General features: G+C 41.2%; 1 protein-coding gene across 1 annotated transcript in view; it reads left to right on the top strand.

Annotated features, from left to right (window-relative positions):
• The window catches only part of PDE6D (phosphodiesterase 6D, cGMP-specific, rod, delta), a 57496-nt gene extending 45758 nt beyond the window's left edge, over window positions 1–11738 (top strand). Inside the window, exons 2-5 of the mRNA XM_012652196.1 lie at window positions 6341–6429; window positions 7040–7165; window positions 7879–7984; window positions 11135–11738. Coding sequence (XP_012507650.1) covers window positions 6341–6429; window positions 7040–7165; window positions 7879–7984; window positions 11135–11216 — 403 coding nt within the window. The 3' untranslated portion in view covers window positions 11217–11738. The remainder of the gene's footprint in view (window positions 1–6340; window positions 6430–7039; window positions 7166–7878; window positions 7985–11134) is intronic.
• The last annotated feature ends 1708 nt before the right edge of the window (window positions 11739–13446 follow it).

Below are 13446 nucleotides of genomic sequence, written 5' to 3' on the forward strand. Positions count from 1 at the left end.
GGCTAATTTTTTCTATATATTTTTAGTTGTCCAGATAATTTCTTTCTATTTTTTTAGTCTCGAACTCCTGAGCTCAAACAATCTGCCTGCCTCGGCCTCCCAGACTGCTGGGATAACAGGCGTGAGCCGGCACTCCCAGCCTGCCTAAATTTTTTATATGCAACTTTTACATTAGTACTTGCCATATAGTAGGTTGTCAATAAGCATTTATTGAATGAATAAATGAATGAATGATAGTTTGAGATGAGATATATGGAGAATCCTGGATTAGTCTGTGAGGATCCATTGAAAGTCTTTGACCAGGAAAGTAACATACCAAAGGTGGAGAGATATTTAGCCTCTACTCGAGGGAGACAGAGATATCACAAATAGTCTGCTTAGGGGAGGCCAGGCGCTAGTGAGGTGATGGCATCAAGGCACAGAAGGAGCCCCAACTTAGAAGTTAGGCAAATCTACGTTCAGAAACTACTGTAGTCTGAGTGAGCCCAAAGGCCTCCAGAGGAGGGGCCACTGAAGCCAGGACCTGAGGGTGTGAAGAATAGGGTAAGGAGTTCTCATCTGTCTGGCACAGGCAAGAAGAGGTGTTAGTGTGTTGCAGAAAGAGAATGGTGTTTGTTGCCCAGGCTGGAGTACGGTGGTGCGATCATAGCTCACTGAAGCCTCGAACTTCTGGGCTTAAGCCATATCCTCCTGCCTCAGCCTCCTGAGTAGCTAGACCTATAAGCACATGCCACCAAGCCCGGCTAATTTTTTTATTTTTTGTAGAGACAGGATGTTGCTATGTTGCCAAAGGTATCAATTATTTTTAAGTGCAGAAGAAAGCCAGGGATTGACATCTGACTTACAGTTTTAAAAGACTCCTTCCTTCTATGAAGCGAATGGGTTAGAGAAGAAGGCAAGAATGGAAGCAAAGAAAACCAATCAGAATGCTAGATGGGAGATGATAATTAATTATTATTAATGATAATAATAGCTAACACACTGCTTCCTAAATGTCCAGGCACTGTTCTAAGCACATTATACAAACCAACTTGTTTGTGTGCTCTCCAGTTAACACCCTCTTTCATTCTCAGAAGTATCACAGTAAATTATACAAAACTGTGAATGAGCCAGTTAACATTTTCAGGATGGGCATGGTGGCTTACGCCTGTAATCTCAGCACTTGGGGAGGCCGAGGCGGGAGGATCTCTTGAGGCTAGGAGTTCGCAAGACCTCATCTTTACAAAAAAATTTTTTTAAAAATTAGCTGGATGTGGTGGCACTTGCCTGTAATTCCAGCTCCTTAGGAGACTGAGACAGGAGGATCACTTGAGTTAAGGGTTACAGTGAGCTGTGATGCCACCACTGTACTCCAGCTTGGGTGATAAAGCAAGACTCTTCTCTAAAAAAAAAAAAAAAAATTCAGAAGGGCTTAACAGTTGGAATGGTCAGTCTTCCTCTTTTGCCCATCAATTTCAAACCATCCCATGAAAGCCACTAACCCAGACAACCGCACGATATTAAAGTAGGAAAAAACTGTGGAATCTCATCTCCAAACTTCCTGAGCCTCTTTCTTTGTTGTTCCCGTCTGTCCTGGCTCTGTCTCTTGATTCTGAGTTGTCTGTGGGCATTTCTATTTGTATGTTTTTCCCATTTTCTTTTTCCCCTCTTTACTCTCCCTCCTTTGTCTCTGTCTCCCTCTATGTGTGTCCGCCTCGTGTCTTTTCTCTTTCCCCTCTCTGCCTTCCCCATTCCCTCTCATTCTCTCCTCTCTTCACTTACCCTAATTTCTCTCATTCTTCCTTCCTTCTTCAACTGGCCAGTGAGCTACTGGCATGTATAGTGGATCTGTTTATTACATAAAAATTGATGTTGACCATTTCCATTTAAAACTAAGACTCCCAGAAACAGTGTACTCATTCCAAAATTCTCCTAGATGATTATTACAAAATAGTTTAAATCCTTTTATTGTATTTCCTGCATTCACATCTCTCAAGAAAATTTACCTAGTACCCCATTCGTCTGATTGGTTTCTCCCAATCCCCAACCCTTCCCTTCCTACTCTACCATCCACCTCCCACACTGCCTTCTTTTTTTTCTTTCTTTCTTTTTTTTTATTTTTTTATTTTTTTTAATTTATTTATTTATTTTTTTTTTTTTAATTGGAAAACTTTTTCTGTACTCACTGCTTTCTGTACCTCATGGCTGTCCCAAACCCCTGAATTGGACTGCATCTAAATCATACCAGGTCACGTCTATTCTTTAAAACATAAGAGAACCTGAACCAAGGGTCTTCCATTCCTCCACAATGTTTGTGGAATGTTTACTTCCTTTTTTTATCTGTCCTAAGGCTTAATACTTCGCAAACTATTGATTTTGCTTTGAAGCTTATTGTTTTGCTCTGAAGCTTAGTTTTAAGATGTTCTTATTTTTACATATGAGAGTGCTTCTTTATGTCTGCCTGGCTCCAAATAAGAGGGTACCAGAGACAGCTCTCCTCTAAGCAAGAGGTTTCCCTTAGTAAAGCAGTGTTCTTTTGTGCTCATCCTTCTGTAAGTCACCAGGGAGCTTTCAAATGAGAAAAGACCTGGCTGACCCAGAGTGTGGTATTTATAAATAGTACTCCAGTCCTCTCCTTTAGAGCTTGTCCACCTAATCCTCCTCTCTCAAGATTGGAAGTGACTTGACCTTTGAGTCTTAAAACTCTGGCTCTTTTTCTCTGAAAAATATGGTTAGCAAAAAGCTGTTAAAAGTGTTTTCAGCCCGGTGATGACCAGTCATCAAAGTTTGCCTTTCATTTCTAACATTTTTAGTTAAATGTTTCCTCTTTTGAGGACCAGCTTTTCTCAGTTATTATCTTAAGATACCTACCTTAATAATTTTTATTCTTTTTACTAATAGGCTATCATGGTTTTGCATTTTTGTGATTTATAAAGCTATTCCCAAATAGCTGCATCTCTACCATGAACTCTTAGCTCCTTTTCACCCCCCAGAATTACAGAATTTGCAGGAGACTTAAGTAGCCTCCATCCCAACATTCTTGGATGGAGCTCTTTGAATTTCTCTAATTTTGTGTTATTTATTGAGGTTAAAATCTTAAAAGTCTTGTTAAGGATTGTAAAATGAAGCACATGATATAGACACTGATAGATAATTTTCTGGATTAAGGTACGTGCAGGAAATGTATAATTATTGAACCAGCCAAAGATGTTTTTATAAAATATATTTCCCAAGAAGATAATCAATTAAGTCCTTAACGTGATTATTTATAAAGAGAAGAAATGCTTGTGTTTTGGAGATCAATGTATTTTTAGCAGCTTTTCTCCCTTATTATGAAATGGAGTAATCTTAAATTCACTGTCTACTAAATATCAGATAGAAGACTCTAATTTAAAACTTTGTTCTTTTCAGCAACTTAATTTATAAAGAGCCCCGGTCCTAGGCTTTTCTTTGTTGACCTGGGCCAGTAGCAGTAGTGCTTTTTCTGGAAGATAACTCTGATCCAGAGCAGCTTTGTGCAGGGACCCTTCCTCCAGGGCCTTTCTTGCAGTAGTTTTGCTAGAATGCCTCACCTGCCTGTGAACCTGGAACTATAGAAGTAATTTTAGTTTTGTTGTTTAATTTAAGTCTGATGTCCATGTTGCTATATTGGGTGCATAGAACACTATCTGTTGTGAAAAAATGAAAAGAGCAAGTCAAATGAGATCTGTGTCTTCTGAAAACCTTGGACTTAGATGTCTGGGACAGTTCTGTTTAGATCTGAGCTCAGAGTGGATTGATAGAGCAGTAGTATCTGCTGTTTTCCTTCTGCATTTGAGGAAGCTTTCTCTTAATATATAGCAATCTCAGGATGCGTAAGCATATTTATAGTAATTAGAATTATAAGACATGACCTAAGCAAGTATGTATACTTTGACTTGCTTTTGAATTTAGTTGAAAAAAAAAAACAAGTAGAGTTTGAAAATATGAAGCAGAGGAGGGATATAACAATGTGGGTACAGAGAAGCAGCAGTGCCTGGAAATGTACTGAGATAGGAGAGTCTGTTAGGAATTACACACCCGAGAGGAGAGTAGCACAACCAATACAACCTTAAAGTGATGGTATGTTCATGCAGGGGTGCTCACAAGGATGTTGAGGTCACAGAAGCTAGAGTCCTCACCACATTCCAGGCACTGTACTAGATACACCCCCGGTTATCTTTTGTGACTTTTCTTACACAGCAGCAAAACCTAGAAAGAATCTCTTCAGGGGATTAAATGTAGTGCCATTACACACATGATGGTGCCATTCAGCTGTGTTTTTCAGGGTTCTCCATTGCAAACTATTCAAACAGTGGGAAAGGACCAAAGGAATATCTGGGGCTTTTGGAACTGCCTGGAAGTTGGGGGACCAGGGCCTATAGCTAAGGCCACAAAACAGGAAAGGGCAGTTTGGCATGTCCCTGCCGTCCCCACCTTGAAGAACTGCTGACTCTTCCCCAAGTCCTTGTGTGACTAGAGCTTCAGGACCCTAGCACTGGATACCTAGGTGTCCAAGCCTAAGCCTTCTTTTGGTCACATTCAGCTGTACCGAGGCTGGGAGAGTAGCCCTAACAGCTACTGTAGTGCAGAGCAGCCACTGCCTGCCACAGGGAAGAGAGACTGCAAGGCACTATTGGGAAAAGGTTTGGTTGCTAGACAGCAAAGAAAAAGAAGACACATGGGCTGGTCTGAAGGTAGTGAGTTATCTCACTTAATTGTTCACAGTCACAGATTGAACTCCTTGTTCTACTACTTTCCACCCTTCTCACTACTGCACTTGACTAGTCTAAAAAAAATAAAAATAAATTAAAAAAAAGAGGATACTTGTTAACTCTATCAGCTGTATTTATCTGAAGCTCAATCTCTTTACAAATATTAACCATCTTTTGCAGACTTAGCCTCTATACTTGCATAATATTAATTTTCTTTTCCTTTAATGGTTTGTCCATTGTTTTTTTAAAAAATAGAACAAAAAACCTTTGGACTATTTTTTTGGGTTTTTTTTATTTATTTATTTTTTTTTTTTCGAGACAGAGTCTGGCTGTGTTGCCTTGGCTAGAGTGCGGTGGCGTCAGCCTAGCTCACAGCAACCTCCAACTCCTGGGCTCAAGCAATCCTCCTGCCTCAGCCTCCCGAGTAGCTGGGACTACAGGCATGCGCCACCATGCCTGGCTAATTTTTTCTATATATGTTTTTAGTTGTCCAGCTAATTTCTTTCTGTTTTTTAGTAGAGACAGGGTCTCGCTCTTGCTCAGGCTGGTCATGAACTCCTGAGCTCAAACAATCCGTCCACCTCAGCCTCCCAGAGTGCTAGGATTACAGGCATGAGCCACCGTGCCCAGCCTGCATGTTTTTTCTTTAAATGAATATTATTGACTCATTTGTTGTATTAAACAGTACAGAAACGAGAAAATATAAATACTTTGGATAAGAAGGCATTTTCTGACTAAAAGATAATACTAATTGACCAGCCCCATTAAGTTGTAACCTCGAGCCAGAGAAAATCACCTAAAATATACAAAATTTAATTGTATTAATATATAGTGTCTTTAAGGCTTATATCATGTGTCTTTTTTTTAATGTTCCTTTTTAAAAGTTTGTATCTTTGTCTGTAGTCTCTTTTTTCCTCTAAGTTGCTTTTTTTTCTTAGTTTGTTTCGGTCCATATTTCATAGTAAATGCTTTCTTGAATTTCTGGTGGTACTTGGCTGTCTTCTCATATTTGAAACAGGGTACTAAGAAGCTATTTGACAGTCCTGTGCTTGTGGGTGAAGCTTATAGTCTATGATCTTCACTGTAGGGTGAACTACATGAGTCATTTCCTTGGGATATCTCTGATACTTGTTTCTTCACGTGTTTTATCTTGGCTGGTCAGATTCTGTTGGTAAATTTTAAGTTTTACACTTTTCATTTTCTGTCCCTTTCTTGCAACTTCTAGATGTGTGCAGTCTTTGGATTTTTTTCTTTTTTGACACAGGGTCTCAGTCTATCACCCTGGCTAGAGTATAGTGGCATTATCATAGCTCACTGCAACCTCAAACTCCTGGGCCCAAGCAATCCTCCTGCCTCAGCCTCCCAAGTAGCTGGGACTATAGGCATATACCACCATGTACAGCCCAATGGATTCTTATGTTGTAGACAAAATATCTTCTCTAGGTCTCTGCTTCTTTCTTTAGATGTCCTTTGGACTCTCTTATACATTCTTACCTCCTTTCATGGCACTTAGTTTGGCAGACTTGCTAAAAAGTAAACAAGAGTGGGCAGGAGCAACTCATACTACCTAGAGTACTAAGTAGGAGTCACTTTCAATGTCTTATTTTGCCTTAATCATATTTGATCAGAAATTGGATGAACCTTCGGGATGCTGAGACAGGGAAGATACTCTGGCAAGGAACAGAAGACCTGTCGGTCCCTGGTGTGGAGCATGAAGGTACTTTCCAACCTTTTGTCAGCAGAGGGCTGTGACCAATGCCAGAACAGGGCCTGGGCATCAGAGAGCTAGGTTAACACATACCTAGTAGGTGGGTAAGCCTCTGAAGACATAGCATGTTAATCCAGATGTTGTTGACATTTTTAGTTCCTTTCTTATATTTCTTTCTCTCACTTCCCAAAACCCATTTTGTGCTGAAATTTTTGCATTAGAACATACCCAAAGATATAAACCAAGATCGCCTCTTTTTTTTCCAACAGAAAATTTTCATTTTTTTCTCTGAAGTAAAAGAAAAAAATGTGGGGTTAAAACCAATAGAACAGAGTAGAGAGAAGGTACTCATGCAGCCCCCTTCCTAAGGTGTGTCTAGGTGAGGCCCTTAAAATGCGCTAAATCTGGTATTCCTTGAAGACTTTTCAGATACAGTTGACCAATTGGAGACCTCTGCCTTCAGCTAAAGCATATAATGCAGTTAGCAAGGCATTATCTGAAATGTAACAAATAGGACATGTTCTCTAAATCAGTTGCAAGAAGCTGCCAGAAGCTCGAAGCATCATAGTCATGTGGTTTTCATTTAGTATGGCTTCAACATTTATTTTTCTCTTATCAGCCCGTGTTCCCAAGAAGATCCTCAAGTGCAAGGCAGTGTCTCGAGAATTGAACTTTTCTTCAGCAGAGCAAATGGAAAAATTCCGCCTGGAACAAAAAGTTTACTTGAAAGGGCAATGCCTGGAAGGTATTCTGCTGCCTGCGTGCCTGAAATCGGGTTAGGGTGACAGGGACAAAAGGCAAGACCGAGTAAACTAAAGCAGTGCTTTGATAACATTCATGTTACAACTCAGTTTGTGGTAAGATTCCTACACTCTGCAAGACTGAGGACTCCCAGTGAAAACAAACCAAAACAAAGCTGGCCATTACAAGAGGCTTTGAGGTATCTGACACTGGGAGCCCAGGTGATGGTGCCTGGTTTGGTGCTGACATGGTGTTGTGATGTGGTCGTGGAGGATCTGCTGTGAGCAGGGCCTAGTACAGTGCTCTACATACAGTATTGTAGGATTTGACTGGCAAGGCCACTCTGCATTGAGTTCTCACCATGCAGTGTAAGAGGGCACATAAGCACCTTAGAGCTAAACTGCAAATGAAAATGCCTACTTCTGTTTAATAGTTTACATCCAACCTACCTCTAAGAAAATGCTGCTTATATTGTATCCTGCTAGCTGGTCCTAGTCCCAACCCCAAAGCACAGGAAGCAAACCCGGTGTGGGTCAGAGGACAGCCCAAAGGAGGCCTCCATGTTCTTTTTATATACCTCTTATCTGGGAGGTTTCTGATAGCTTCCTTTGGTGGTTCTCGGGGTAGGAAGAGGCTCACTCTAAAGGAGGGGGACAAAGAGCCCCTAAACTTTATACTGGGGCACCTGCTCACTCCGGCTTTTCCTTCTTCCTTCAGAATGGTTCTTCGAGTTTGGCTTTGTGATCCCTAACTCCACAAATACCTGGCAGTCCTTGATAGAGGCAGCACCCGAGTCCCAGATGATGCCAGCAAGCGTCTTAACGTGAGTGAGCAGGTCTCAGGAAATTATGAAGTGTGTCTAGAAGCAGGCATTCCAGGCAGGTGGGACTCTTGGTGCTGTTAAGTGGGCAGGGAACTAGGTTGAAAAATAAGGATAAAAGAGTATCCAGGGGGATGTTAGTTTATAAATCACTGACCTTTGTCATATGAAAAAGACAGTGTGATAAAGTGAAAAGAATCAAAAACATTAGATTAGACCAGGTTTTAAATTCCTGATTCACCCTGACTGCCTTTGTCATCTTGAGCAATAATATACTTTATCTCTCTGAGCCTTAGTCTTTCATCTCTAAACATAGAATTAATAATTATCTCTCATAGCGGTGTAATGAAGGTAAAATGGGATGATATGGAAGAAAACTGCAATACAGTATATGACAAATCTATGTTAATTTGCTCCCTTTTCTGACTGCCATACTTCTGGTATCTCTGTACTTTGCTTGAATCACCTTTAACAGAATCTGACAAAGTCCTAATTCTGTTTGAGAGGATAATACTTGGTTACAGTTTTTCAGAAAATAGCTCACCATTTTAATAGCTTTGCTTCCTGCTCAAAGAACAATCAACTTGTTTTTTTGTCCAAAAACACTGTCAATAGCTGCCCACCTTCTATTTTCTCTTGGGAAAAGATGTTAATCTCTCATATGTTGTAGTAATAGCACCTTCTAAGAGTTAGTCTGACAGATAATTGTTTAATATTAAATCATCTCTTTCAGCACGTCCTTTATGAAAGCCACATCGAATTTGTTAACTAAAGGTTATTTACTTTTTTAAGTTTTTTTGTTTTGTCTTTTTGGGGTTTTTTTGTTTTTCGTTTTTAGGGACAGAGTCTCCCTATGTTTCCCAGGCTGGATTCAAACTCTTGGGCTCAAGTGATCCCCCAGCCTCAACCTCCCAAGTAACTGGAACTACAGGTGTGCACTACTGCACCCAGCTCTACTTTTTAAGTTTTTAATAGTTTTTTTCTTTGATAGATTTTTAATTACAGTAGTAGCTGTTTTTATATTCTATCAGCCGGTCAAATTTTGAGTACCCTATTTACTTGTTTTATAATTAATTACCAGCAGAAATGTATCTGCTGGTTATTAATTACCCTTGGAAAGTACAGAGTTAGAATAGGGGGGCATTTTTTAATTTTTATATTCTTTTATTTATTTATTTATTTTTAAGGGACGGTGTCTCACTGTGCTCAGCATGGTGTCAAACCCCTGAGCTACAGCTGTCCTCCTGCCTCGGCCTCCCAGAAAGCTAGGATTACAGGTGTAAGCCACTGTCCCCAACTAAGAAGGCATTTTTTTTAGATTTTATTATATTAACCTTCATTTCACTTCTTGGCCAGGCCTGATTTCTTTCAGGTACTAAAACCATTAAGTCTATGATAACATCATAATGTTAAGTCTTATCTCGCTTTTTAGAGCCCCAAAAAACAGTACAAGTTTTCCTCAACTTACAATGGGGCCACATCCCGACAAACCCATTGTAAGTCAAAAATATTATAAATCAAAAATGCATTTAGTACCCCAATAAACCCATCATAAAGTTAAAAAATCTCAAGTCAATCTGTCATAAGTAGGGGACTGTCTGTATTTAACTTTTTATTTTTTATTTTATTTATTTATTTTTTGAGACAGAGTCTCACTCTGTTGCCTGGGCTAGAGTGTCGTGGCATCAGCCTAGCTCACAGCAAACTCAAGCTTCTGGGTTCAAGCGATCCTCCTGCCTTAGCCTCCCAAGTAGCCGGGACTACAGGCATGCACCATGATGCCCGGCTAATTTTTCTATTTTTAGTAGAGACAGGGGTCTCACTTTTGCTCAGTCTGATCTCGAACTCCTGAGCTCAAGCAATCCTCCTGCCTCAGCTTCCCAGAGTGCTAGGATTACAGGCGTGAGCCACCACACCTGGCCTATATTTAACTTTTTAGAACTCACAGAAACAGGTGCCCTTAGCTTAAGAGTGATTCAGTAAGGTCATAGTCTTTCCTGTTTTACAAATGGAAGCACTGAGATACTCACGAAGAAAAATGAAATTCCACCCTCACAATACAGATGTATCATTTAGGGTTCTTTGTTTGTAAAGCCACAAAAACAGGCTATGGCTGATACAACAGAGTTAAAGAGTAAAGAGGAGACCTGGGGCATCTTGGAAGCTGCAGGGGGCAAGAATCCATGGATGGCTTCCTCAAGGAACAACCATAGGAAGGATCCTGCTCAGAGCAGAGAGTCTGATTGGCCCAAGTTACATTCTTTGCTCACTTTTTTTTTTTTTTGAGTCTTGCTCTGTTGCTCAGGCTAGAGTGCAGTGGTGTCATCCTAGCTTACTGCAAACTCAAACTCTTGGGCTCAAACCATCCTCCTGCCTCAGCCTCCTGAGTAGCTGGGACTACAGGCGCATACCACTATGCCTGGCTTTTTTTTTTTTTTTTTCTATTTGTGTAAGAGACAGGGTCTTGCTCTTGCTCAGGTTGGTCTCAAACTCCTGAGCTCAAGCAATCTTCCAGCCCTGGCCTCCCAGAGTGCTAGGATTGCAGGCATGAGCCACCGTACCAGGCCAGGAATTATACTTTTATGATTTTTATGCCCAGCCTGCTCACCTTTTTGCCAGGTGAGGGAAGAAACACACAATTGACACACGGACTGGAGTAAAGGTGGTTCCCCAAATGAAGAGCAGAGTGCTGTTACCCAAAGGCAAGAGGGCAAATGCAGGGCAAGCAAAACCCCAGCTGTGCACTATAGTAGGTGTTGGAGGGAAGGATACTACCCCTGAGGTCTGCAGGCTTCCATGTGTAAGCAGCCAAAGGTGTCCATAAATGTGGTGTCAGCATCAGTCGGATCTATAAGCATCCTGTGTGCAGAGCACTCTACTAAGGGCTTTAGAGTGCACCAAGTAGTGGATATGTGTTCTCACTTCTGATTTCTGAGCTTGACAGGGACAAACCTAATCACATAAGTTAAATGTCATGTTAGACTGCTAACCATATGGACAAAGATTTTAATGTCCCTAAGCTCAGGCTCTAGGTAGGTGCATGTCCATGGGCCCAGTGAACCCAGCTAGAAACTGCTTTGTGGAAGTGAAATCTTGTGCCTAACATGCTTGCTCTTTGTCGTTTGCCCTCTTTGTTTCTCTCATTACTTACAGTGGGAACGTTATCATAGAAACAAAATTTTTTGACGACGATCTTCTTGTAAGCACATCCAGAGTGAGACTTTTCTATGTTTGAGAGAAGAATGTGTGTGCATTTCAAGAATTTGTGCTTTTTGGAGGGAGGAGGAAACTGTTTACTTTTTTCCTCCACATGTTTGATTTTTGAGACTTCCACCCCTAATTCCCTCTACGACAGAACACACCTGTGGCCACCAGGGGACCAGCTCGGTGGTAGGTAACCAGATGGCTTTTTTTCCCAAGCTGCCATCTTCCACTGACCAGACTAAACTCCCAACCCCAGACCAGGGCAGGGGACGTGCCTGGACTCCTTCCTAGCGTAAACACAAGGGAACAAACACATACCATGAACAAATACTGTACCCTGCCACCCTCCCTCTCTCCTCCTACAGGCTACACATCTTCCTTTGGTCTCTGGTTTTGGACAAATTCATGTTCCTGACCCATGTTTAGTTTTTTCCTACCATTTCTATTTCATACATCCTCACACATTTAACTTGTAAAATAGACTGTGATATTATTATTATTATGTAATGTAATTAAAACATGAATTAAAATATTCCTACAGTCTTTAGCATGGTACTGCTTTCATCTTTCCTTTTTCTGGAACATGAACCTGGCTGCATAATGGGAAGAAAGACATTCATCAGATCATAGGATCACAACTGTATTTTATTCCAGGGCTTAACTAGTAGATCTTGTTCTTGAGTGCCTCAGTTGCTGCTTTCCAAGAATGTACAACCTACTTGAACAAGACCCATAATCCTAACATTTGTTCTTTAGATACAATTTTTAATGGTTCTCTTCCACAATATACATGCACCCTTTGTTGTTGTTGTTTACTTTTTCCAGTTCTTTACAGTTGTTCATTTGTTCAAGAAGTTTCCAGAAAGGGTCGAAGTTCTAGGTTGGCAGAGTAGGGACTCTTGTATTCCTCAGTGAGAGACTAGAAGTTACAAAATGAAGACAAGATCTCCATGAACCTAACTGGAGAACGATGGGAAAGCATCTGGGCTTGGGGGAAGCTGGGAGGCCTTTCAGACCACAGTCAGAGGAAGCCAGCTTGGGAGAGAAGTGGTCACATCTGCCGTGCTTTCAGGTCTGACATAAGAGAGAAAACCAAAAAACGTTCTTTTTTAGGAACTTACCTCTAAGTTAACAGTAGCTTTCACCATCCTTTATAAAATACCAACAATCAGAAGTTTTCCAGTTATCAGAGCAGTAAAGTCTGAGACCAAAGAGAGGAGAATATACCAGAGAGATGGCTTTCTTTGGTGTGGCCTCTGCTCCCAAATTCCTGTTCTTCTCTGTCCATTACCTGAGTCTGTTTTCATTGTGGGTGGGGAGGAGAAGCAGTACATTTTTAGTGTACTAGCACCACCTTTCAATGACAATTCTATTCCTCGTATGAGATCTGTTGTCTTCAAAATCTGTTTTTTAAATACCAAAGATTGGATTTAAAAAACAAGGTAAAAATGAATTGAAGTTTGCTTTTGCTTTCTTGAAATGCCATCTGTTTTTATCAGAGTGGACCCATCCCTTTCCCCTTCCTGAACCATATCTACTCTCCAGAATTCCACTAAGGAACGCTCTCAGGGGACTGGACACATTCTAGTGGAGAAAGGACTTCCAAGACAGTGCTTCTCTACCCATTCACCTGGCCAGAACTGTCAGACATGCTTCTTTCTAGCTGCTCTAAGAACAGAAAGTGTATGCTTCAGGGGCAGTCCTAATCAGAAGCTCCAAGCTGTGTGGGTGGGATTTAAACTGGTGGGGAGGATAGCTAAAGGCTGAATGATGGGAGGAGAAGGAGGGAAGTGGTACACGCTGGGGTGAACACAAGCAAAAGGACAGGACACGGGAGCTTCAAGGACTAGGACCCTTGTTAGGTCATAGTCAGCTCTTATAGGGTGGGTGCAGGACCAGATGCCTGAAGACCTGGGTTTTTTCTGGATACATCGAAAGGCACAGAATGTTCCTGGAAGGAGAAGCATATAGACCATGCTTGCACAATGTATGGCTACTGGTTTCCAAATCAGTAATGATTCTGATGTAGTGTGGGGCCCAGACATCTGCATGTTAAAGTACTCTGGGTGATTCTGATGCAGGAAATCTGTGGACCATGCTTTGAGAAATACTGGTTGTGGCATTTAGTAAACATTAGAGACATACATATGTTTATGGGATGGCCTCAGGACAGACCAAGGTCTCAGAGCAGCTTGCTTAAGGAACAGAGTCCCAGCTGCGACCCGTGCGAGCTGAGGGGGAAGGTCCAGTTGCTCAGGGCA

Source organism: Propithecus coquereli, unplaced genomic scaffold (genome assembly GCF_000956105.1).
Source record: "Propithecus coquereli isolate 6110/MARCELLA unplaced genomic scaffold, Pcoq_1.0 Scaffold383, whole genome shotgun sequence".
Lineage (NCBI taxonomy): Eukaryota > Metazoa > Chordata > Mammalia > Primates > Indriidae > Propithecus > Propithecus coquereli.